Source organism: Sylvia atricapilla, chromosome 5 (genome assembly GCF_009819655.1).
Source record: "Sylvia atricapilla isolate bSylAtr1 chromosome 5, bSylAtr1.pri, whole genome shotgun sequence".
NCBI classification, from domain to species: Eukaryota; Metazoa; Chordata; class Aves; order Passeriformes; family Sylviidae; genus Sylvia; species Sylvia atricapilla.
The window spans coordinates 61,276,552-61,303,527 of NC_089144.1; the positions used below are offsets into that span (position 1 = coordinate 61,276,552).

General features: G+C 39.1%; 1 protein-coding gene across 4 annotated transcripts in view; it reads left to right on the plus strand.

Moving 5' to 3' along the window:
• The window catches only part of DGKI (diacylglycerol kinase iota), a 195,912-nt gene that overhangs the window by 67,625 nt on the left and 101,311 nt on the right, over positions 1–26,976 (plus strand). For all 4 annotated transcript variants that reach the window (XM_066319716.1, XM_066319717.1, XM_066319719.1 and 1 more), the window contains exons 2-6: positions 7,686–7,794; positions 17,020–17,115; positions 19,655–19,729; positions 22,156–22,212; positions 22,933–22,998. In XM_066319716.1, the coding sequence (XP_066175813.1) occupies positions 7,686–7,794; positions 17,020–17,115; positions 19,655–19,729; positions 22,156–22,212; positions 22,933–22,998 (403 nt within the window). The remainder of the gene's footprint in view (positions 1–7,685; positions 7,795–17,019; positions 17,116–19,654; positions 19,730–22,155; positions 22,213–22,932; positions 22,999–26,976) is intronic.

Consider the following 26,976-nt stretch of genomic DNA (forward strand, 5'->3'; position numbering starts at 1 on the left):
CTTGAATTCGAACATATAAGTTTGCTTGAAACAGAATTGATTTGCTTTATTGACCTAGAAGGTCTTTTCCAGATCTGATATTCACAGTTTTCAAAGCTGAAGGCTAGAAAAAAATTAAACTCTTTTCTGAAACAAATTGGTTTTGACTGAAGCAAAAATAAATCAAAATAAATCACTTCAAGAAAGCTTTTGTATCTTTTTTTATCCCCAGCTTTCCTAGGCCTCTTTTTTATTCCCTTCTCAGTAAATTACAGGGCTAGAGAATACCCTTCATCTTTTCATGGCCATTGCATCATTGCATCACCAATTGTATCACTTTTTTGCTTTTTCCTCATGAAACTTAATGCTGATATTTCTGTTACTACAAGGAGTTCTCTGAGGTCTGTCACTTTCTGTGGCAAGAGAAATCACCCTATTTGTGCATATCTTTTCAGAAATTTTAAGCCAAATATTGGGAGAAATCCTATTGGTCCTAAAATTTAGTTGCCTTGTACCGTAAGTTTCCTTCAGGTTTTGTCCTGTCTGCTAAGAAATTTAGAGAATAAAGGCAAAAAACCCCCACCAAAACCCCTAAAGTGAGCAGGAGGAAGAAATTGGTGCTAACCATTGATATATGGAAATCTGCACTCTGATGGGAGCTTAGAGAGAATTCCACATGATTTTGACTTTTTCTTATAATTATCTTATTAATTATCCAAGTCTTGGATCTGAGCCATTTTCAATTTCCACATTGTAGATGAGGATTGTTACGGAGTTTCCAGGGGAATGAGCTGGATCCAGGGCCTGGCCAATGACAGCATGCAGGAACAAAGTCATCCTGATTTTAGTAAAATAGAGACTCTGAAGTGACTTCTAGATCTAGGACAAGATATATTGGTCACCTTGATGGGAGATAACACAAAACTGTGTGCTTTCTCTGCCTTCGGAGACAATGAACTCTTGATGGAAGATAAGATTTAAGGGATTGAATAATTTTGCACAGCTCAGGATTAAATTGAAACCATAAATTGCCTTCCAAAAGGTAAAATTTGGTGCTTAACGTATGCCTACTGGTCAAGTGAAGCAGAGACAAGAAAAAATGTATAGTAGAGATCTTTGGCCTTTGGACTTGCATTATTTTGACACTAAATCAAGCTGCAAGTATAACCAGAGGGCAGCAGTGATTTGCATGTCTACACTGAAGAAACTGCAAACATATTTATGCCACAATTTGTGAATGCCTCTTGTAACCCACAGCTTATTTCATAAACCCATTGTATTCTTTTGGTATAGGAAAAGTAACCTGCCATTCTTGTACCCAGAATTCAAGGGGCAAGAATACCAGAAGTCCTCCTTTTAAAGAATATCCTTTGATATGCATAACACAGAAAAATATCTGTGAACTGCAGTGTTCACTGCACAGAACACTGCACTGACACAGAAAAGACATCATTGTGTGGTAGAGGTGTTTCCTCTGTTAACCTGACCCAACTTTCTGCAGTTCTTTTCTGCTCCTTTTGCTTTGTCTCATAATTCCTTTTGTCAGAAGGCTTATTGGCTCTGTTTGGTCTTGCACCTGCTCAATATAAGCTGAATGAAGTCTTTGATGTGATAGATCCAAATGTTCTTGCCAGAACTTACTGGGGAGTCGGTGCACTGTGTTACAGCTCTGTGGTTGCTGTTGAGGTACCTGGGAAGATTGTGTAGTGGAAATTTGTTTCACTCTCTTCAGGTCAGTCTCTAGTGAACATGAGCTGCTCCTGGTACAGGAAGCTGGGCTTGAGGCTGAAACCAAAGCTGTCCAGAGCCACAATGTTTCATGGATATGTGCCAGCTTCCATGCACCTTTTTTTTCAGACAGCTCTCTGTGGTGAGGGGTGGAGAAAGGTTTGTTTGGGGTATTGGTGATGTGGGTGTTGACCGGCTGGGAAATTACCCAAATCTTGGCTTTTCCATACATTCCTGGGCAGCAGAGAGTGACAGATGCTTAGGAAAGCATTTCATGTGGAGTTCTGAAAGGTCTGTTTCTTTCAGTGCTAATTGAATCTTTTGCATCAGTGCTCACTGCTGAAGGTGCTTGAGAGTGTCCTAGGCTGAGCTGCTACTTGTGTGGATGAACCTGAGGAAAATGGGATGGTTCATGTAGGAGCCTTATGACCACATTGACAAAAGGGCCAGTAATCACTAAGATTTGATTTTGCTAAGTATTCTGGTGGAATTCAAATAAGAAACTCCTGAGAGGGGTTTATGAATTCCCTGTTGAGTGAGCTCCACTCCTAAAGGAGTGGGGTGGTCACATGGGTTCACAGAGTGCTGGTGGGGCAACCCAGCAGCAAGTTTTAACCAGAGACACTGGTAAAGCTGCTGCTAAGATGCAGGACCAGTAAATGTACAGCTGAGTGGGATGTGCTGGAGAAGAGCCAGCACAGCTTTCTCAATTCCAGGACTGGTGAATCTTGCAGAGTTTGTTGACAGAGGCATGAGAGCTGTGAACTGGAGTGGTACGCCCAAGGGCAGCCCATGTGGGCTTCCAGAAAGCTTTGATGGGGGAAGAAAAACAGCTTCTGGTGCCGAAACTGGGGGTGAAAGGCATGGCGTCCTCATGGTTAAACAACTGTTTAAGTGTAGCAAGGAATAGGGTGGTGTTCAGGGTTTACCTACGTGTTTACTGGTGAGGAACACTGGCAATCTCTGATGGAGCAGTGCTGCTCCCTGGAAGCAAACTGAAAGGGGGTAAAGCTTCTTGTTGCTTTGCACAATTAGAGTGGGCATAATCTGACTGAAGAAATTTTGAGAAGGATCTGATGATGCTGAATGGCTGAAGCAGATTGCAACTGAAATGTGAGATCAGTAAAGGCAAAATAATATACATGCAGAATTAAAAAGCTCTCAAGTTTGTATTTTATATATATGCACTTTATATTATCATTTAACACTCAGGAAAGAGACCCTTGGATAATTAAAGGACGCAGTGCAGAAAGTGTGATGACACCACCACTGTGGTGCAGCCAGATGCTGAATATGTTTTTTAGTTATGGCAATCATATATAAAAAACAAAACAAAACAAAAAAAAACCCAAAAAACAAAAACTAAAACCAAAAACAAAACAGAAAAAAACCCAACAAAAAATAACCCTGAAATTGAGCTACAGAACATTGATAAAGATAGAACAGATTCAGGGTTAGCAGAAGCCCAAGTTGTCTAGGGTGCTTCCACTTGGGGTTTGGTGATTCAAGGGGTACATCAAGAGATTAATAAAATCGCAGAAGGTGAAGAGAGGCAAGAGGTTACTTGCTGTTACTTACAATATGATACAGCAATTGAATTATCAGGCAGAATTTTAAAAACAGACAGAAGGAAGTACTTTACATTGCCCATAATTAAATTGTGGAGCTTATTACATAGCCTGCTGTGGAGACCAAGACTATAAATGGGTTCAGGGAAGGACCAACACATTCCTAGAGTAAAAAGCCATTACAGGCTATTGAGTGCAAAGGTCTGGAAGCAGCCTCCAGCTCAGGAAGTCCTTAAACTACTGATTACTGGAAACTGTGACTGGAGTATGTCAGGGGAAGGATCACCCAATTTGTGCCAGTGCTTCTCTAAACACCTGCTACTGGCTACTGTCAGGAATGGCTTGGTGCACCAGACAGATTATTTGATTTGGCTGAAGTTGGCTCCTTTCATAGCAAACGCAAAAGATCTGGGAATCGATGTTGCAGTGAAACAATCACTGCCCAGTGGTCAGCTAAAAAGGAGAACAATACATGCCCAGAAGGCATGTTGCAAACAGTGGGTTTTGGGGTCCTGATGCAATCAGCAGAGATGCATGGGGAAAACGTAAATAATGCCAGAGATTAGCCAGCACGTTTTTTTCATAGCATTCATAAGCACCAAATTGCAGGAGTGAAAACCACCTCCAAGTAAACTGTGGCACATATAATTTGTTCATACAACATACAGGTGCTGTCTGGCCTTGTACAGGGCTTTTCAAGCTCTAGTTGGCAAAGCTGAGGGCTGGTAGGTGTGTAAGGTTTATCCACATTGTATATTTAGAGAAATTCAGGGCTATTGTAATTTAAACATCATTATACGAATGATTTTCCCTTTCTCTGTAAATATCTAGGTTAATTTTTAGAAAAGACTCTCAAAACCACCTTTCCTGGCAGATGTCCTAGCCATAGAACCTGTGGAAGCCTGTCCCTCTGCATTTTTATATTCTCTCAACCTTGCAGTTGAGAGCCTATCCCAACGGTAATGCTTATATACAAAGGAAAATGATAACCCAAGCCTTGGAAAGGCAGCAACTCCAACACCAGTGACAATTAAATTGACAGTTAAAGCTGTTAACCACATGCAATGGTAACTTACTCTTTCTATTCCAAAGAGATTTTTTTTCTAGTACTTAAATAGGTTGCATACTATTGACTAATAGTTGTGGTCTTTGAGAGTTCAGGTAAAATTATTCAGTCTAAAGAATTCATTGGATGATATTTATATGCTTTCAGTGGAGGAGAAGGCTCAGTAAAGCCAGAGGCTGGGATGTAAGCTCAAATCTCCCCTGATCAAATATATATATCCTTTGATCTAATAAGTAGGTTGAGTCTCGCCTGACTTTTCAGCAAAATGCAAAAGCAATGCTTTTAAAAAAAAGTCAGTTAGTGTGCTTGAATGCCTCGAATGTCTGATTGCTTTGGGTTTTCAAGAAAGCTGACTGCTCTGTTAAAGAACTTCCTTAGTGGTATTAACTATGGAATTAGTGTCAGATATTTTTGTTAGTTGTATATTCAATGACATAGGCATTTATGTGTACTCATGCCTGTTCTCAATGGTGGTGTGTCAGCTATGTTAATAATAACATCTACTACAAATAGCTGATTACTGGATGTGAAAAAGTTGTTATTGAAATACAGCTCCTTATTTATGATGAAATATTTCCTAGCTGCCGGTTACTACATCAGCAACTGAGCTGAATGTGCCCATTTTAACAAAGTTGTGCTCTTCATAGTCTGAAGAATAGAATATATGATGAAACCACAGATTCACTTTTTCTGTCTGTCTCTTATCAAGGGAACAGTGATTACTTCTATGGGAAAGGCTGATTGTCAAGCTTGTTTTCATTCATGCACTCAGCACAGTGGAGATGAAATTTCTGGGAAAGATAACTAAAAGCCAATCGTGTTACCTTGCCATTGGAAAAGTGCCAGGTGGTGTAATTTGTCAAAGTAATAGGAGATACGATCACCTGGATACTCAGCATCTGCTCTGTTATCAGAATCGTGCTACCTTCCCTTTCCCCTCTTTTTACCTACCATTTTCCCCTCTCTTGTCTGTCTTACATTTATTAGAAGGCCATGTGTTTGCTCTTTAGCTTGGCCTCCTTTTTTAATGGGAAAGGCTTCTGCAGTTCATGCAGTGTGTTTTGACACTTTGTCCCTCTTTGCTCTAAGAGAAAATTCTGATAAGAAACTGTGCAAAAGTAGATATTTTTAGTTTGTTCTGGGGCCCAAGGGTCATTTCTGGCTCATGCAAATTTGCAATCCCTGAGGTAATTTTAAGGCTTTTATGTTAAAACAGCCCCCAAAAAAAGAAAAAAAAGAAAAGCAAAAAGGTGTTATCGTCATGCCTGTGTTTTGCGTACTTTCCAAACAGGGCCATAAATCCAGCTTGGCTTGGAGAGAAAGGGCAGGCAGTTGGCACAAAACTGCACCAGGTCTCCCCCCAAAAAGGCTCATCAGCCTCGGCTTGCTCTTAAAGAAATGTGGGCCAAGTCTCAGGTTCTCCTGTGGGAGGCTTGCACATCTCTAATTCTGACTTGAAATAGTATCCGAGGCTGGGTGCTGAGATGTCTGCAGCCACTTGTTACACATATTTACCTTCCTCCATAGTGAGGACAGGCCTAAGTAGGTTTGCTTTACCCCTGTCAGTGATGCAGAGTGGAAAAAGTGATAGTGCCATGTTTCCACCCAAATAAACTAGCGCGTTGTGAACCACAAATAGACACAAGAATGTATTCTTGTGTTTAGCAAGCCCCAAATAACTACCTTGATACTGAAAACAGCATGGAAGGAGACTGCCAAATATTGGGAAGTTTTTTTGAAAGATAGATTTAAAACCCATTTTTTAGTTTCTTGTAGCTTATTTCTCTGAGGCCTTAATCCAGTTATTGAGACGTGTAGCTTATGCTGTACTTATATATTTGGCACAAAATCTTTTTTGCTAAATTGTTCCCTCCTGATACATTGTCAGACGGTAAAAGAATTTTCCTTGGGCTTCTTCCCCTTTTTTGTCAAATGCAAAATATTCTTGGAAAAAAAACTCCTTAATGTTAAAGTATTCCCCACATTAAGTAAAAAGAGGGTGTTGGTTGATCAGAGGCTGATGTCAATGTTCTGAGTTGTTCATGCTGCCCACAAGAGAGGGGATTGAAGAGATTCTGCTTCAGTTCACTCAATTTTTCCAGACATGCACTGTGAGCAGCGAGGCTTCCAAGCTCCTTTACTGTGGATATATATTGCACTGTACATTTTCAGGACAATGAAAAGATTTATTTAGCATATGGCTGACCTGGATTGTCTCCACTGGCTCAATTGACCTTTATTGCCTTGGGACAGTGGTAAGATTAGGAGATGCTATAAATAGCTGCAGCACTGTGGGAGCGGTATCACAAAAATGCACTTTACACAAACAGCCTGTCTTTTTACTTTGTGGGGGATGTGTGTGTTTGGCTTACAAAGGGAGATGTCTCTCCGAGATGATTTTTGTCCTCTTCTGAATCATTGCAGCTGAAGCCGAGAGATTGTTTTGGCCACCACCATCAACTTCTAACACATACAATGCAGTAATGTTGGGAAGCTGTAGGAAGCAGACTGTTCAGCTGCAGCTGAGCTTTGTATTGCCAGTGGACTGTGCTTCCACCTGAGGGCTCAGTGATGGAGGCAGCTCTGTCAGGGCTGGGTGTCTGCAGGGGGACAGGCAGGGGGAATATCCCCTCAGTACTGTAGACAGTACAGCTTCAGGAGTGTTTCTGGCCACCACCTACAACTTCTTTGGAAGGTCACATCTATGCCTCAAGAGCTGCAAAAATTACTCTGGATCAGAAAGATAGAACTGAAATATAAGTCAGGAAAGAAGCTGTAATTCCTTGAGGGATTCTGATGTGATCAAAGAAGGTAGCAGTTTATGACTTCCCTTCCCAGCGGCACCCCCATGTCTTGCTTTAAGTAGCTGGGTGCTGAATGGACAACTTTTTCCAGCCTATAAACTAAGTAAAAGCAACAAGTGTTTGATTCTTTGTATAAAACCATATTTTGTCTCTCCTATAAATGCTATTTGGAATTATGCATAAATTGTTTCAACAGATCAAGCTGGTGTGTAAGAAACAGGTGTAATGCATGAGGCAAACATAACCACAGATAGTCTGCTGGATTTGATATTTCAGCTTAGTGCCAGATGAGTAACTGATCTCCATTAAACAGTAATTTCCAGTGATCAGGTTGCTTTATTCTTTTCCTAAACAACTTTAGCAGGAGATGGCATTCAAGCACCATTTCACTGAAGCTGAAATGAAATGTGTTGCTGCCTCTTCTAATTTCTGGAGAAGGCTGGGGAGGATGTTGGGTAATTATGTTGGAGAGATATATTTGTTATATATACACTCCATATACACACTCCATTTCACTGTGTTTTTCTTTTCAATTTGCAGGAAAGCAATCTCCAGGTCAGGCCTCCAGCACTTGGCTCCTGTGCATTCCCTCAACATTCCAGTCACCAATGGACCTGTGAAGGAACCAAGAGCGGCCTTAGAGTGGACTGTAGGTGTTTGGTTTTTTGGCAGTTCATTTGAGCAGTATTTCTAGCAGTATTTCTCTCCATCCTTAAATCAACATAAGACATCATGTTGCTATCAGAATTAGTGCTAGTCATTGGGAATGTGCTTCTGTTATAAACTGAAGCACAAAGCAGAGACATGAAAACCTGTGGGGACTTGAGCAAAAAGGGATGGATTTTCCAGTTTGGAAGTTGTCTGGTCATATTTTCCCACCTCCTTCTTGACAAAATCTGCCATCAAAGGCTGATCTAATTTTAGCACAGCAGGGTTTTGTGCCTTTGTTTAATGGGCCAAAATTAAAGCCTGAAGACGCACATCAAGTTGTCTGCATCTGTAGAGTAGGTAATTGAAAACTTTGGTCACAGTTCTTTGTAGGTATGATTAGATTCCTTCTGGGCTCAAGCCAGTGTGTAGACATGGAAGAGCATGTTTCCACCCCTCCTGTCTTGCTCTTTTATGTTTCTGGGCTGAACCACTCTAGGGCTGGCCAAAAGTAAAGCAAGACCTTGTCTAAATATCTTTTAAACACTAGCAAGCGTGGGGCATCCACCACCATTGAATTCCAGGGTTCCAGGGTTTGGCCACCCTCTCTGTGTTTACTAATGGCAAGTCTGCACCTCCCCTGAAACCATCCTTATGCACCTTCCACGTGGTTATGCAGTGATGTGGGCTAAGGGCATGAGCCAGAAGCCAGAAGTCCACATAAATGCCTCAATTGAAGCAAAGCATACAGTAGATTTTACACTTGGCTATTGGTAAAGAGGTTGATACATTACAGTACCAAGGTGCCAGCCACTCAAGTAGGTTTAGTTGAAGGTAATTTCTGTTTTGATGAATGTGGCTTATGTTTATCTTTGTTCTCTATACCAAAACAGAGTTGTTTTTTAGATTGCCTGCTCTTCTTGAACTCCAGGTGTTACACTTAGTTTAAGGGGATGAAACTTTGCATGCTGCATGGCAGGAAGCTGGATTAGATTGACTGTGAGGGTCTGCAGTTTGAAAGCTTGTATAGAATCCTCTTGGAAGTGCTTTGGAGAATACCTTGTTCTTTCATTCCAGCAAACCAGGTGCTGATTCAGGAAGGCAGCAAAAATGCCTGTTTTGAGTCATCACTGCTGTTCAGTAGAAATCTGAAGGATCAGCCACATAAGTGAAGGGTTAAGCACATAAGCTAAATTAAACACCTTTGACAATTGTACTTAGAAAAAACAACAGCAACAATCCAGCCAAATAAAGGCCCCTGAATCCCAAGTCCATCATCCACAGCTTGCCCTTACTCAGCCAGCTGTCTGCTACTCCTTTACCAGGATGATCCATGATCCCATGATGATTACTCCTTTTACCTCACGTGATACATAAATACAGCAGGAGTTGCTGTAAGTTGGTAAATATTGATTAAATATTTAGGGTTTTATTTGTGTGTAGTGTTTCTGTGTTTTACTTCCATGTTTATGGTTTAGACTTTTGATCAGTTCAATTTCTTAGCTGTTTACAGCCTCTGACTGGTGTTGCTGCTTTACTTCACACTTTGATTGGAGAAGGGGGGCAGCTCTGTGTCATGTGGGCAGAGGGAGAGGATGGTGAGTGGAAGACATCTGTGCTTGGGAGGAGACTGAACTGACCAGCCATAGTAACTTGTAAAAGGGAGAAAGGTATTTTTCAAATCTGAGGTATGATGGAAGTAGGGTTTGGAGATGTGGGGAGGTTAAACTGGACCAAAGGTTTTAATATGTAGTGAATTTCAACAAAGAAAAAACCCATACATTTAAAATTAAGTCCAGAGGTGAATTTGGTAGAGTGAAAAGATATTTCAGTTGATTGATATTTCAGTGTTGGAGCCAGAAAAGAAGTTTTTTATTTAATCACTGGAAGGAAGCATTGATCAGCGTATGTTGCATCCTCGTATACATCATTCTTCTCTTCAGTATTTCTGAGGATGATTCTCCAAGGACACATGACGGGAGATCTTTCCAAAGTCTAAGTGACACGAACATAAATTGTCTCTTGATTTAAAAGGGAGGAAATGGTTTCTACCATAGTCTTCACAGAAATAAGTGGAAAGAATTCCCTGGCCATTACCTCCATTTTTGAGAACTCCTTGCAGGTGATTTGCCATTATCAGATAGTCCTGTGAACAGGGCACTGAGTCAGAGAATGGGATTCCATTCTCTACTCTCTCACTTACCTCATGAGTGAGCTCAGATGAGTTGTTTTGCTTCTCAGTACATCAGCTTCTCTAGCTGTAAAACAGAGGTGATGATTTTCATGTCCCCTAAGACTTTTTACACAAAACCCCCAGTATTTTTTATTATTGTTGTTGCTACTGTCTCTCTTCCCTGAGGTTTCTTTTCCCTGGCATACTTACAGATGTCCAGTTTCATCACATTTGTTACACCTAATCCAAGTTAACTTGTAGCTCTGCTGTATAATTTAAGGTTCTCTTTTCACACCTGGGCCATACAGAACAGAGTGTCTGGAGTAGGTGTTATAATAACCAGAGGGGAGTGCTGGGGGTGCCTTACCAAAAAGGAATTGACCTAAATGGCCACCCCTGTGATATGTTTATGCATATCCCTTTCTCCCACATGCCCTCATTTTAGACATCACGCCCAAGTGTTAAATACTAAAGTAAGTAAGTAATTCTAGCCCAGATTCTCAAGTGGGTACAGACTGAGCCACCCAATTCACCGCCTGTGTAGTCACTGCCAGGTCTTTGTCTATTTTTCTATTGCCATTTTCTTCCAGGGATTATAACCATAAGCTTGTACACAAAGGCCTCCTTTAATTTTGTTTTAACTCTTGCCTTCTAGCTGTTACTTTCTATGGTGTCTACAAAACTATTGTTGGCCACTAGAATAGCAGAGTGTTGAAGATCCCCAAATATCTTTCTTTTTTTTTTTTTTTTTAATCGTGCATTTTTTCTGTTAATACCCATTTCTTTCCTTCTCCCATGATAGTGAGACCTAGAATCTTTCCCCCACATCTTTAGAGGCATTTGAAGGTATTTAGTTTCCATTCTTAGAGGTCAATGAAAAAACTTGACTGATCCACGATTTGTGCTCTGTGAATGCACAGTTGGAGTTATCTGGGTACAGGTTGAATGTTTGTTTAGCAGAGAAATATTATAACTTTTACCATAAATTATGCTTATAAAAGACAAAACCAAAAATCTTTTAGATCTTAACAAGAACAGAAAACTATGTGTCAGAGTAGAAGTTGAAAAATGGCATTTGGCAATATGTGGAAGCAGGCTTAGCTCAGGAGGATTGTGCAAGGGACTACCTGATTCCACATAGATGGATTAAGGAGAGCCAGACCTTATCTAGTGTAGAATTTAATAGGAACAGGAAAGGGAACAGGAATGGTTTCTGTAGGCAAATCACCAGTGATAGGAACAGTGGGAAAAAAATGTTGGACTGCTACTGAACAGGGCAGAGAACAAGGTGACAAAGGACATGGAAAACCTGAATTGTTCAATCCCTATTTTTTTTTTTAACCTCAAGTTTTGCTGGTGATGGCCACCTTCAGCAGCTGCAGGTCAGAAAGAAGGAAAACTTACTTTTGTGGAGGATGATTGGGCTGGGGAACACTTAGACTGAACACACAGAAGTCCGTGGGACCTGATGACTTGCACACAAAGGTGCTGAGGTAGTGGCTGATATCACTGCCAGGACAGTCTGTTGTCTAGGAATGTCATGCTGGTCAGAGAATGTTCCTGAGGACTGCAACCAAACACATGTCAATTCTGCTTTCAAAAAGGATAAGGAGAATCCAGGGAACTCCAGGTTAATCAGTATTACCCTGATTTCTGGGAAAGTTATGGAACAAATCCTTCTGGAAGTAATTTGCAGAAATTTTAAGAATAAGAAGTGACTGAGAGTATTCAGCATTGATTTATGGAGGGGAGATGGTGCCTGACCAGCCTAACAGATTAAATGACTGGCTTGGTAGATGAGGGGAGAGCAATGACCATTGTGTTGAGTTTTGCAAGGCTTTTGGCACCATCTTCCATAACATCCTTGTAGATAAACTGCCTGGGGAACAGGCTAGACAAATAGACATGAAGTGACCTATACCAGCAAGGTATTTAAAATGAGTGCATGTGACTTTGAAATGAGTCTGTTGCATTCTATTTTGTGCCTTTTTGGCAATAGTCAATAGTTCTGTCTGCTTACTTTTGTGGGCAATAAGTGTCTGGAAGTGCCTAATGAAGTACTGAAGTTTGGATGATTAGCACATATTTAAATACAGTAGCACATGTTTTACGTATGATGAAACATTTCCCTCATTCTAGATAAATTTATTTTTTCCCCCATGATTAGTTTGGCTGCTGAATCATAACTTCCTAAAAGCTATACTAACTTTTACACTGAAGGAAGACTTCCCTTCCATTAGAGGGTCTTTAAATCTAAATTTTGTAACTGGAAATTAAATATTCAGTTGAAAAGAGATACATATTTTTATATGCTCTCATGGCAAAAGGAGAATCCCAGGGTATTTCATTAGTCACATAAAAACGTATAGAGCTGATAGGAATTCTAATTCAAATTAAGTAGTGGCAAGTGCAAGCCCCATGCACATTTAAAAATTGCTGGAATTTTGTGTGCAGTTGACACTTGAAGTGCTGTGTTCTGGATCAGTAATTTTTCTTTGCTGCTTCTTTTCCTCGAAGGTTTGAGATCAGGTATTCTTTTCAGAGAGATCTAAAGAGAAAAGAGGTCTGCCATATTTCAAAATGTTGGCCATATCTTTGTATTTTTCCAGTGGTGTAGAGGATGCAGTACAGAAGGTGCCCATCTAGAGAACATGTATTTTTCACATTTCTGAAGTGCAGCTGCTATCAGCCAAAGCAGTGGCTGGTGAGAACATAGGGAATCATCATCTCAGTTGATAGCATCTGAACATTGCTGCTCCATGAAGACAAATGTTGTTATTCTGCTTCTGTATACAGTTGAGCTCTCAGCTGAGGATTATGGGGATCTCAAATGGTAATTGATGCAGAGATGTTGGAAAGCATGGTGGAGGAAAGGAGAAATATCCCTATGCTGTTTTATTTTGTTCTCTGTCCATGTATTACATTGCAATAATTAAGGAATAGGTGACCTCTACATGAAACATATTCCCAAATTAAAATGTGCTAAAGTGGAGTTAAAATTGGGAGTATATATCAACAGAAAAATATTTGAGGCATTACTCCTGTTTGCAACATGAGTACTGCAAACTCTGAAATTTCAGAGTTAAGGGTGAAGCATAATCCAAACATGACAGAAAGATATTTGCGAAAGAGACATCCAAACAAATTTGTTTCTGCTCAATAGTCATCTCATAAAGAAAAGGGCTAAAAGTAACAATTTTTGTTTACAAATATATTTAATTAAGTTGAGATTGATGACCACTCATTTTCCACTAATCATAAATATCACCCAAATGCATATTGGCAAGAAGATTCTTCTCCCTTCCTGGAGTGTTAACAAAGGGGAAAAAATTATTACTGATTTATTTTAGAGATTTTTCTTAAATAATTTTTTGAGAGTCAATAGTGGGAGTGGAGGAGGGTTCCATTCCTCCTGTTACAATTGGAGTTACAACTCTTTTGAGCTGGAAGTTTGGGCTGACTGGTTTATTTGTTTGGCTGAATAAGTATAGCTGCTTGACATTGCAAATTAAAACATTCAGGTTTATCTTCATTTCTTTTGAAACCATGCTGACTGCAGTCTGAAGAACGGTGAGGTATGGAGATAGTGGTGGGCGTCAGAAGAATGGTAACTCTTGCTCTGTCATTTACTGTGCTGGAGCACTTGAAGAAATCTAGTTGAATTAGTGAAATGTGCACAGCAAGTCATGAACACATGCATGTAATTACATGGTTCCCAAACTCCTGGCCCCTGAATTCTTATTTCTCTTCCACTTCAGGGGGGTTGTATGTGGTATTTGTTTTGTATGCAAGGAGTGTTTGCTATACTGAAATTATTTTAGTTTGCTATTAAGGTGGTAACGGATCAGGAGCAATCAAATGGGAGATTTCCATCTGGGGGAGCATATTGATGTTGTATGTCCCCTGTGATCCAGGCTTCCAGGAAAGCACTGCTGCCTCTGCTTCACTGAGCAAGGGCTCTTTTTCCTCCCAGAACACTGAGTTCACACATTTGTGAAAGCTGGAGAAGAGAGAGAGTTCACAGTTTTCTTTATTAGGCCACAGTCATTGCTGTTTTCTGCACAGTGATGGACAGTGTCCATTTGCTAGATAGCAAGTCAGAGCAAAACATGTCAGCCCAAAACCATGATTTGACGGGTCAGCTGAGGTGCCCCGACACTGAGCTGGCACCATCAGTCCCTCTGAAACCATCTTTAACCCATCACTCTCTGTGTCAGATCCAGCAGTTATGTGGTCACAGGGTGAGTCATTTTGTCTAGCTGATTTGGTAGACAAGATATCTAGTTTTTTCCATTAGCTGAACTGGTTTTATGTGTAGCTTTGCAGCCACGGATTCACCATGAGGATAATGGCAAGAGCATGAGACTGGCATCTGTGTCTTCAGGGAGAGAAAGAGAACAACTACTACTTTAGAAGCCATTAAATCATAAGGCCAACATAAAGACATCCAGTAAAATATAAACCAAACTGGCAAAATTCTTATGGAAAAAAATATAGCCTGTGTCAAAATGTACAAGTGATGACAGAACCTTTACTGTGGTTTAGCTTTGTGTTAAACGGGGTATCATCCTAGAGGTGATAGGAGCTTATTCCAGGGACCACTCTCAGCTTTTGTGTTGAGAGGTGGAGATGAGTGCCCTTTTGTCCAGCATGTTGTGGAGCAATGCTGTAAATTTTGGAGTAGAAAATACTGTTTTCTTGAAGTCAAAATTCTTCATAAAAATGTATTGATTTTTGTCAAAATTTTCTGTTAGAAGTGAATAAAAAAATTGGCTTACAAAAGGTCATAGCACTTCCTTTCACTATATCATCTTGATTTTCATAAGTAGCAAGAGAATGTCTCATCACATAAATGACAGGACCCTGTAAAATTTGAAGTGGTGAAATTCAAATAATTCCTTTTGGTCTTATTGAGACAAATTAACTGACAAGGAAAGATTTTTGATGAGGGCGTTTTATCTTGGGCAGTCTCAGCCCTTTGCTCTGATTCAGGATGAAAGATTTTCCTAAATTCAATTTGCTGGAATTGAAATTGTGAGTTTTCACGCACAGTACTTGAAATTCTCTGTAGCAGTAGATGTCTGGAGGTGTGCCACTCATGCTAGAACAGGCTATTTACATTTTTATTACCTAGTTGTGTTAGAACTCTATAATAACATGAACTACAAAGGTCATCCTTTAGCCTACTAAAGGTAGCCTACTAACTAATTTTATTTACACAGTGATGAAAAGTTAGAGATGTAAATCTCTGATACAATCTGGAACAATAGAGAACAAGCAGTCTCAACTAGGTTATGGAAATAGGCCACTTTATCTTTAGAAATCCCGATGGCAAGTTGTGTGGACCTAGTCCAAATGAAGGGGTGGTTAATCTATTTTTTAATATAATTTTTATTCCTTTTTTAAAATTCTGTCCCAGGAGCTGTGTGATTACTTACTTAGCTTTCAGAGTTGGTCTTTGTGAAGAATCTTTTATATCCTACGAGATTTACCTCTGGGTTGTAATGTTGTTTGCACTGATTTGTCAGCAGAGGATCTGCTCAGGTCAAGCACCCTTTGGTGAGCTCACATATTGCTGCTGAAGGGAAAATAACTGCAATATAAGGACACACGCGAGGGATAGAGTTTACAATCTGGATAATGTATCCTCTAAGAAAAGCTTGAAGAATTTCTTAAGCTAGTGCAAGTTCTTGGAAATTATTTTGCATTATAAAAATGTTGAAAATACTTACCTAAACTATTGTGCTCTGGAGAACCGTAATATTTCTGATGAAGTTAAAGACCTGCAGACAGACAGACCTCTCACCAGAAAACAGCCAGTGTTCATTTTGTCCTCTTGTTTTACTGGAAGTGAAGGCCATGGTTGTGGTAGGCACCACGTGTAGCCGTGCATAGGTCCTGGCTGCTGTGGATGCACTCCAGAAAGCAAAGAATTTTGCTACTTCTGCTTTTCTGCACTACCTAAAAAATCAGCACAGCAAGAGAAGGCATCTCAATTTATCACTTTGAAACTGACAGTGGTATTTTAAATGAATTATTTTACCCAAGATGGCTATTTCGGAGCATCCTGCTGTCGGACACCATCTGTTTGGTGAGCGTCATCATTTGTGACTTCTGCAGTGTGGGAACCAAATGTCAGACTGTCAAAGTGTTTTCTGTCGTGCTCTAATTCTGGCTGAACAGAATTCCTATTTATTCACTTTGCTCAAGTAGTGTACAGTAGATTTTAAGCTTTGTAGTCACACCAGAATTACAGGCAAGTGAAGCCCATAGCCTAGCTACTAGAAATCAAGTTTCCCTAGAACAAGAATTTGCACAGAGTCAAGGCACAAATTTAGTCAAATGGGAATGTTAAGACCAAGTTAGATGTTAGCCTGGTGATCACTCCTAATTGTAAGTGTGCTAAGTAGATTTTTTTGAGACCTTTCTCAGATAAATGTGTTGTTCTTTCATGTATGAAGTCTAGTCTCTCCTGGCAGTGTAATGTTTTGTTGAAGTATTCACAAAGTGTTGACCCAGCTATTTCAAAGAAAGCATTTTCCCATGTCTAGTTTATCCCATCACCCTAAGCTATAAGTCCCCATGTTATTTTTTTACTCCTGTGTGCCCAGCTCTCAAATTTTTTGGTTTCTCCCACTGAAAGTTCATTAGCTGTGTTTTTGTTTCATCTCTCTGGATTTTCTCTTCTGTTTCAAATTCTGTATGAAATGTGAATTCCCAGTTAAACTCTGTAGCATGAGGGAAGAACATCAGTAAATTTTAACTGAAGAGTGCTCAAAAATACTTTGGTTTAATTTTGTTTAATTTTATTGTCAGTATTCTGTAAGCTGGGATGGTTAGTTAGGGTAATACTGTTATCTACCATGGCTTTGTGTTGTAGAAAACCAAAGCAACACCTGGTGGTGTGGCTGTTGGTTTTTGTTTGGCTTTATTTTTTTTTTTTTAGTTTATTTTAGTTCTCTAAATTTATGTTGAAAATCAGATTTTTTTCCCCCTATATACTAACATGGCTGAGTTTCACAAAACAGATTAACAACTATTTCATTTTCCCAGGAAAATGCTGTGAATGGAGAGCATCTGTGGCTTGAGACAAATGTTTCTGGGGACCTCTGCTACCTGGGGGAGGAAAGCTGCCAAGTCAAATTCTCAGTGAGTTATTTTCAGATCTCTTTTTCTCTTTCTGAGGTAAAAAGCCTGGTTTCAGACTGATGCAGTGCTCAGTCGCTTGAGAGCTTGAGTTGTTTGCCTGTGTTCCAAAAGGTGAGCATAAAAGGCAAAAGGCTGATGGTAAAGACTTTGTTGCTTCAGGAAAAATGCCCAAACCAGTTTTGATTGACCCAGATTATTTACACAGGGAGACTATATGTAATAAACAGCTTTACTAACATGGTAAGGGAAAAACAAGGGTAGAATACTGAGGTGTTTCAGGAACATTAAAAGATTAGTCCATTTTACATGAAACTATACACAAATATATTACTTGTTGCAGCCTCTGAGAGGAGGTTCTGATCAAATTTCTGCAATTTTAATCACTGCAAGGGTTTGAACTGAATTTTCCAAACTCTTGAATGCACTCAGCAGCAATGAGTGCACTCATATTTGGGTGTTTACCTTCTCCTGTTAGGGAATATTCCAAGTTATCTTTTGCCTATTGAAGCTTTTCTGCTGTCTGTTGGAAATGTTTCATTGGACTGATCTAAGATCCATGGGTGTCTGTTCTTTGACTGTTCCAGTCTGTTTCAGGAGCTCTTTTTGCCTAGTGATTCAGTCAAATTGCTTCATGAAGAGAGAAAAAAATACCCAAGCCCCTCTAACTTTGGTATTTAGGAAGCTTGGAAAGAGAGTGGGGATCTTGTGTTTCTGTCCTTGATTTGAAACAATGCTCTAAGGGAGTATCCTAGCCTTTGGACTGAAAAGGTTAAAGGGAACTCCTCTTCTCTGGGATGTTTGTGGTTACCATCTGTGACTCCTCATGATACTGTCTTTCTGCTTTTATCACCACCCTCCCCAGTGCCCCCTCCCCGCACCACCTTCAGAGTATTTAATTCAAATCAAAGCATTTTGATTCACTAATCACCCCCAGTTTTCAGGGCAATGTGATCCAAAATGCTAGTGCTTTCCATAGCACAAATTTAATATCCACCCCCTAAAACTTCCCAAGCAAATTGGTTGCTTTATGGTATATAGCATTAAGGGCCACGCCTATGGCTCCTTCAGAGTACTGGAGCAAAGCCCCAACAACTGCTGATTGTGTGGTAATGCTTAAAGGAGGTGTCACTGTCACTGTGTTTGCTGTGCACTTGTATTGGTCCTGGGGCACAGAGTTCTGGCAAAAGCTGGACACAGGATTTGTTTGGCTGAGTGCAACTTTGATCTGAGCCAGTGTGAGGGTTCTTGTGTTCTCAGCAGAAGTTTGCCCTTTTAAAACTGATCAAATTCTTCCTTCTGATTTTTAGTGCATTGAAAGTAACATGGAAATTTAGTAAGGTGTTGCATATGATTTTCACAGAGATAAAAAATACATTTAGTAAACATAGAGATAAAAAAATTGCTTTATGTTACCAAGTCACAAAACATTTGAAAACAGAGCCTGCTATACAATGCCATGATTCTTCAGGTGAAACATTAGAACACCATGTACATGTGAACATGCACTGTTAGGGTGTATCTAGATAATTACAAGAATCAATAAAATTATTATAACTATTCCATAATAGTTAGGCTGAAGCTGTGTTCCCTGCTTTTCTAATGAGCTTGTTTAAAAGATGTTGAAAATTATGAAGAAATAATTTATTAGAGTTTTAAATGGAGATGAATAAATTGAATGTAAAAAATCTGAAGCAAAGAAATCACAAGTTAATGTGTATTTATAAATCTTCTGTCCCTCAAGCACAAATTGGTAAGTTAAATTTCTATTAAAATTAATTCCAATCTTGTTAATTAAATTGAATTTGAGGAAGTAAAATAAGTAAATACATTCTCTCTTCTGGATGTATTCTTTTGCCTTTGATATGCCTTGTCCCAGGGGATTCAATGGAAATTATTTCAAAAGCCCTACTGAAATTAATAAAACCTACCAGAATAACTGAGGATTTTGTCCCTGCTGTAATATTTGAGAAGCATTTAACAGCATTCTCAGAATTTTATCATTCTCTTCTAAAATGACCCAAGTATTTTTCTGCAAGGCAACTGTCAGGCCCATCAAATTCAATATTTTATGATAAGCATGAAATGACCTCTTGCAAAGTGATCTGAGCTCTCTGATTTGGATGTGCAATTTTTCTCCTCTTTGCTCATCATCTTCATAAGATGCTCGCTTGTAGAGTGGTGTTCTGCAGTGTTAACCTGATCCCCTACCTAAAGGGAGGCATTCTCTTCTAGTTCACCACCTGGATTGCTGGTGTTTTTTTTTTTTTTTTTTTTTTTTTTTTTTTTTTTTTTTTTTTTTTTTTTTTTTCCCACAAAGTTCATGTTTTAACCAGAAGAGCTTCAGATCTTTTTCATTCATTCATTTATTTATTTTGTACACAGCTGAGAGCACTAAAGGAGAGGGGAGGGGAAAAAAAAAAAAAAAAAAAAAAAAGTGCGTTGCATAGGGAGCGAAAAATCTCGTGTTTTTCAGCTGACTTTGTTTGCCTCCTGGGAATAGCTCACCTCCACGCACACCCGTGTCCCTTTGCTGTTGCAGAAGTCTGCCCTGCGGAGGAAGTGTGCTGCCTGCAAGATCGTGGTGCACAACGCCTGCATGGAGCAGTTAGAGAAGGTGAGACATTGCCACCTTCTGGAGCCTGACGTAGCCAACACGCTTTTAATTCTTTTAGTGAGGTTTCAGCCTGGAAAACATTCTTAGGCCAAATTACATTTTCACAGCTGTTTTAACGACGTACTTGTGAACAAAACTTGGCTTAAAATCTCACTTTTTTTTTTTTTTAAAGTATATTTCTTTGAACCCCAAACCAAACAAAATCTGAAACCAGACAAAGAACAAAAACTACAGAATGCTTTCACACTTTTAATGTTAAAAAAAAAAAAAAAACTGCCTCTACTTCTAGATTAAAAATTGAAGCTAGAAAAAGGAGTTTCCTGTCATGTACAAAATTGGTCTTTTACAATTCCCCGACTAAAGCCAGTGTAATTCATTGTATGACAGCTATACTTATTATGAGCAGTGCAGCATAATATGCTAGTGTGAACCTCACCCCTTGTATTTACTAGACGATACTGTTTTCTCTTCAAAACTTCAGAATTCAAGTTTTTTTTTTTTTCTGTAAAACGGAAAACATCAAACTTTTCCTTTATACTACTGTTATTTCTGTGAGCATCTGTCCTGCTTCTCATTTCCTTCAAGGATCCTTGATCACACCCAGGCACCTACAGAATATCCATCAGTGACTTCAGTCTTCCACCAAGAGATTTGTCTTCATTATGCCTAACTGGAAATGTGCTAGAGAAATCTCCTCCGCCCTTTTCATTCCTGGTGGGATATGTGCAAAGAAATATGTATGGGAATTTCCCCACTGCTTTCATTAGAGCTTCATTTTCACTTCTATATGTTTAGCAATGTTGTTCTTCATAAAAGAAGCTGATGCAAAACAAATTTATAGCAGCAACCCTACAAGGAAAGGGCTTTTTTCCTTTCCAAGTGTTTGGACTCATGTTGACAAATCCCACAGTGATTGCCATAATACCAAGTTGGAGAGGTACCATTTCCACCCCCGATGCTTTTATCCGCAGTGAAATTAACATCAGCACATGCTTTCAGCACAAAATGTTACCAGTGAATTTTTCATGACTTCCTCCATCACCAGCAGGGCTGACTTTCCACAGCCCAGCGAGTTGGTGGCATTGCCAGCCAGAGAAAATGAGCACTTAGATAAAACCCAACTTCTCTGTGCTGTTTTGGAGACCGTGAAATCCACCTCTTGGCAGAGGGCTATTATAAAGTCTATAAAGTTTAAAACTAGTACAGAACTCTTCTGCTTGGCCCTTTGTGCAAAGGTGCAAATTTAAGCAAATTAAATATAAGCTGAGTCTTTCCAGCCTGCTGTGAATGAGCAGTGAATCAACAAATTACAATTCCAGGTGAAGAGCAATGGAAGATTAACATTGCAATGTCTTTTATTTCTTTACACGTACTAGGTATTTTCTTTACTTATTTTCTGTGTGTGCCTTTTTAATGTTGTTATTTCCATTTTTCTCCCTAGAGCTATTATTTTGAAGGCAAATATTAAATGAGGGAAGAATTTATTTGGTGAGGGTTGTGTCTAAGTTTGGAGAAACTTAGTCATGCTACCCTTGTAACAAAAGCATAGCTGTACATTATCTTCAGATGTTTAATTCTTTGAAGGACAGTCAACTCAAGCTTGAATTTATTTCATTTAGTGCATCCTTACTTCACATATCTTTTATACCTTTTGCAGGCCTCTCTTTTCTTCAGTGTCTTTTTTACTGTCTATATCCCTCTATTCTTTTTTCTATTGTTTTTTTCTTCTCTCAAAACTTTTTTTTTTTTTTTTTTCTCATAGGACTGCCTTCTTTTTTATATAATACTTTTTTTCTCTTCACCTTCCTCAACATATTTTCCATTCATGAGATCTCTTGTTGTCCTCTCTGGAGTGGCAACACCACTGCATGAATCAATACAATGTTCCCCAAATAATTTGTGGCTGGGAAGGTAGATGAAAACATCCTTATCTAAGGAAAAGGTGGAAAACCTTGAGAATTTGCATGGTTATTTATGTAAATGTCATTTTCTCCACAGATTTTGTTTATGAAGACATAAAGATAGGATGTGCAAAAAGTTAAATTACAAGAGTTAAATTTTCAGCACCTACTAACTTTAGAGAGCTCAGCTGAAGTGGGCACTTGTTTGCAAATGATCTTCAGAAAAGCAAAACAGATGAAGTGCTTTCCTTCCAGAAGGAGGAGCCAGTTTAAATATTGGAACTGAGTAGGCAGCAATAGCATTAGTGATGATGGGGGCTGTGTAGAGGTCTAGAAAGGAGAATTAATATGACCTATAATTAATATGAAAAGAGATTTTTCTGACATAAATGTTACTTTTTTCACCTAGTGAAGCTAATATTTTAATAGATAATAAACACTTCAGAAGTCAAGCCTAGATCAAAATATTGGAATGAATTTTCTCTCAGCTCACTTTAAGTCCTAACAGTTTTATTTCAATGCCAGATTAATTTTCGCTGCAAACCGACTTTCCGAGAAGGAGGCTCCAGATCTCCAAGAGAAGTAAGTAATGGACAAATGATGATCACTTTTCATTTGACATGTGTGCTGATCCCCCTGGTGTGCAGCTGCAGAAGTGTTTTTAGATTGAGAGGAATCTTAGAGAGAGAATTGATTCCCAGTGGAACATGGTCCCCTCTCCAGAATAAATGTAAGGTGAATCCTAGCTGAAGCACTCTATTACTTACACTGACAGAAACCATTTCACCTTTCTGTTGTCTTTTGCCCATTCATTCAGTTAGTCTTTTTATCTTTTTCTTCCTGGTCTTCGAGCTAGTATTTTTATTTTTTAAAAAACCTATTCCCTCTCCTTTCACTTGCTTTCTCTTAGGTGTGGTGTTGTGGTGTGGGTGGTGGGTGTTTTTTTTTTTTTTTTTTTTTTTTTTTTTTTTTTTTTTTTTTTTTTGGTTTGGGTTTCTTTTTTCCTCTCTAGAAGTATCTGAAACATAAAATCGAATATTTAAAACCCTGAATACTGAGGAAGTAGTTCTGGCCTCATTTCAACGTGTATAAAGAAAACACCACCTCGTCCTTATTCTTCCTTCAGTTTTGGTGGTTTTGAGGTTTCCTGCAGTGCCTGCTGCACGTTTTGCTCCAGGAATTAATCTGTTGGCTGAAGGGACTTTTTCTTTGGTGTCTGTTAACATGTGTCACACAGATGGTACCATTGAGTGTAGGGTGCCAATGCTCCCTTGTAACACACCTTTTTGTCCTTCTGTGCAGAACTTCGTGCGGCATCACTGGGTGCACCGGCGGAGGCAGGAGGGCAAATGTAAGCAGTGTGGCAAGGTAAGATTGCCAGCACAGCACAAGCACGACGTGCAGGGCACGTAGGAATTCAGGGTAGCCAGTAGGTCCTTCTAGTCACTGGAATTTTTTTTTTCTATCACCAACTCTTGGCCTTTTTTAATAGCTAATGACAAGCCTGAAACGTTGAGTGTTACAGCCCTGATCCCCACGTGGGAAAGGAAAGGCAGCTGCATCTGAAGGAACGAGCACATCATTTGTCCTGGGAGGTTGTGGTGTACTGGCTGCTGAAAATGAGGAGGAGGAAAGCTGTGACTCCTTGAGCCTTTTTAATTGCTAAGCTAACCCTGTACTAAAATGATGTTCTTGCAGTGCTGTCCTCTGTGCCAAAATTGTGATGGCCTATTTTTTAGGTTCTTGGAAAAGAAAGGCTGCTGCTTTCTTTCTGCCCCAGTAGCCTCTAAGATTCGTGAAACTGCTTCATGTTTCCTCTGCTTCATAGATTGTAAAAGTTTTTCTAAAAAAGCATAAAAAGGCGGAAGTTTAGCTACTGAAGATTTTTCTTCTGAAATATTACGAACCCCTGAAATACACTAAGAGATACTTAAAAATTAAATTAACAGGGGTTTAATTGCCTTTCTCTGGCACTATATTATACATTTGCCTCCCTCTTTCCAACTAGTAAGACAGTCCATGTCTCGTCTCCATGGCACAGCACTTCATTCAGAGGAAAATGAGGTTCGTTTCTGGATACTCATGCAAATTGTCAGCTACCAGCTGCAACAGGACATGCAATAAAAATATGATGCCCTTTTATAGCAAGTATCATGGGAATGGTGCAGCAAGGCAGTTTGCATACAGCATTCTTAGGGGATGACTTTGCCATCCTTCTCTGCCTTCTTGGCCTGGGTGTCCCCTGCAGGAGCTGATTTTGCAATGAGACTACTTGGTAGGTATGGTATCAAAACTTGTGCTGGGTATGTCCCCATGGGCAGCCTTGGTTGATATAGGCCTTCAAATCCAACTATCAAACAGAGAATATAGAGAAGTTCAGACAAAAATCTCAGTTTTCCCCTTAAATAAGGAATATTTGGTTGGGAACAACATGAGTATGTTGTAGTAGAGTTGCTCTTTACCAGGAAAATTACAGCAAAAAAACCCAATTTATTGGCCAAGCAGTCTCCTGTTGCAGCAAAATGCATGTTCTCTGCTATAACATTCCAAAAACCTCAAAGTACAAACCACCTTTATTATTCTCTTGTCTTGAAAGAAAAGGGAAACTCGTTAAAATAGAATGACAGTAAATTTAAAGCAATTAAAAAAGTATTATTCATGGAATACTTAAGGGTTCTAGTAGATCTCATTGTTGTGTAATAGTACTATCCCATGCCTGGAATGGGATGGTTAAGTGTTTTAATGACCGTTAGTTGCAGTTAAAAAAAGTTTTTAGGATGTAAAAATCCATCTCATGCTTCAAATCATAAGCAAGTGGACAGGAATTAATGCACTCCATATCCTTGGCATAGCCTTTATATTCTGTGTGCCACTGTGTGCCATGGCAGACACTTCCAAAAAATTAAGTACACAGGGGTCTGTCAATGTTCCACCTTTAATCAGAAGTGCACTCTGAAAGAAATTTTCCTTGTTATAATCGCTTACAATGGTCCACATGTGGGACAGTCTTGCAACCAATGAACTGAATTCCTTTCAGATTAAACTTAGTTGAAAGTTCACTGGTGAGAATTCAATCCGCAGGACCAGACTACAGCTAATCCAAAGTAAAATTATCTGAAAATGCTTGTGTGTAATCTCTTGAGTCCTGACAGAGCCTATGCTACCTTGTTACACATTATTTGCTAATGCAAATGCAGCTTATATAAACTCAGTAAGGCTTTAAGTTTTATACTCTTCTTTCCAAGGGTGATTTCACTGATTTATTGCTGAAGTATTAGAGAAATTGGTACCAGGGAAGGGGGCCTGGAATATGCAGTGTAACCAAGCAATCAATTTCTGTCTTTGTCTCATGAAAGAAATCACGAAATCATGTCTCATCTAGAAATCATGCCTTTATAGTTAACAGTCTATGATAATCTCTTTCCTGGGGTCTTGCCATGTTGAACCTTGAGTTAATGTAAAAATCGTAGCAATTGCAACATAATTTAGCCAGAAATTCCTGAACTTAACTCCATGCTACGAGAAGTACATTTGGCTGTTTCAAAGCTGTTTTAGTCGTTATTCCTAATGTTTCATAGCTCTTGTGTTTTAAGAGTTGGTAATTAAGTGTTCCCAAGCCATGGCATCTACATCATTCATGATGTTTAAGAATTCTTCTATTACTCTTGGACACATGGGGGGAAAAAAGACAGTTTCATAGGTGTTAGCTGTTTGTCACCTGGCATCACAAGAGCAATCAGGATAATTTTTTAATCTTTCTATAATACGACATAAGAATGGTCAGACCATGAGGCCAAGAGCCCATTTTTTAACTAAGTGCAGTAATAGAAGCTGAAGGATGAATGAAATGGAATCTAGCAGCGGCTGAGGGATTTTCTGAAACTGAGAACACATTTTGGACCATAATGCTAAACAAATACTATTTCCTTAACCTTCTGTGGTGTCCAGAGTGGGGTGTCTTCAATACAGATGCAGTGTGTGTCTACAGTGTCTCTGTCCTTTTGAATGCCTGTAGATTGATGCAGAGCTGCATGTAAAGTTAAAACTGAAATTTCTAATTCTTAAAAGGCCCTTCTAGTTCTTTGTTGTTTTAGCAGAGATCACCATCCAAATGTTTCTGTTGCGGTCTGAATTCGAGTTGTAATAATACCTGGCTCTCCTACAGTTATGTTGCATTAGGGTATCTCCAAGAGCACTAAAAAGAGAAAAATCTTTTGTAGGAAATTACTTGCAAAAAATATTATTAATGGCCCTAACACTGGTGTGAAAATAATCTTTAATAATAAATACTTCTGATGATACAAATAAAACGTATCAGCACTAGTAATCCCTATGTGCTGTCTTTGGTGCACAGGCATCTGTGTTAATTTGAACTTTAATCCAGACTATTCAGACAGGTTGAATTACAAACACAAGCTGGTTTTGTGGACATTCAGGTGCTCTTTTCCTACAAGTATGTTTTTTTTCTGGTGTTCACAACTGTTTATTTCTACAGGAGCAGCTCACAATGTGGGGCTTCATGTATTGTGGAGCGATTAGTTGCTGGATAATCAGTGCTAATTATATACTGTTAGGCTGATGTTCTCAAAAATATGAAATTAATATTCTATATCAAAATTTCTAATTTGGTGCAGAAGACCTCCTTGCATGATTAAAGACATCTGAAATTCAGTGTTCCTTCTCACTGAGAAAAGATAGAAAATATGATTCCTAGTGAAATGTGGAGGGTTCCTATGTTTCAGTCCAATAGTCCCTGTCAAATCTCACTGTGACTTACAGAGCATGGTTTATTTTATCAATTACTTTATTTGTAAAGCTAGCTTTCAAATAAATGCTGTCTTACATGAAACTTGTATCCTTAGGAAGAATTAGCTCACATTTGTAAAGCAATTTGAGGGAGAAAAGTGGTGGTTTATTGCTCCTTATCATTAATATGTTTTTATTGCTGTATCATTTTCTCTAATGACTCCCTAAAAGCCAAATGACTTACTAAATAAATGAAAAATGATCCATCCAGAACCAGACAAGCTGCTCAGTCCATATGTTTAAAATGCACAGCTGATGGGCTGTGGAATTAATGTACTGAATTTAGACTTTCATTATTGGAGGTTTTGGGAAAGAAGAGTTTTCCCCCTAGATGTTACAAAGCAGAAAAAACCAAAACAATTCATGCCCGTGAAGGACTGAAATAATTATTTTTTATTTTAATGCACTTTGGAACAAGGAGAAGTGAGATTTGTGAGAAACATTATGGGCAATAGAGTAAGTAAATGAGTAAAGAGTGTTTTGTCCAGGGTCAGACCTCAATTCCAGCACTTGTATCACAGTTACTGTCACCCTGTTCTT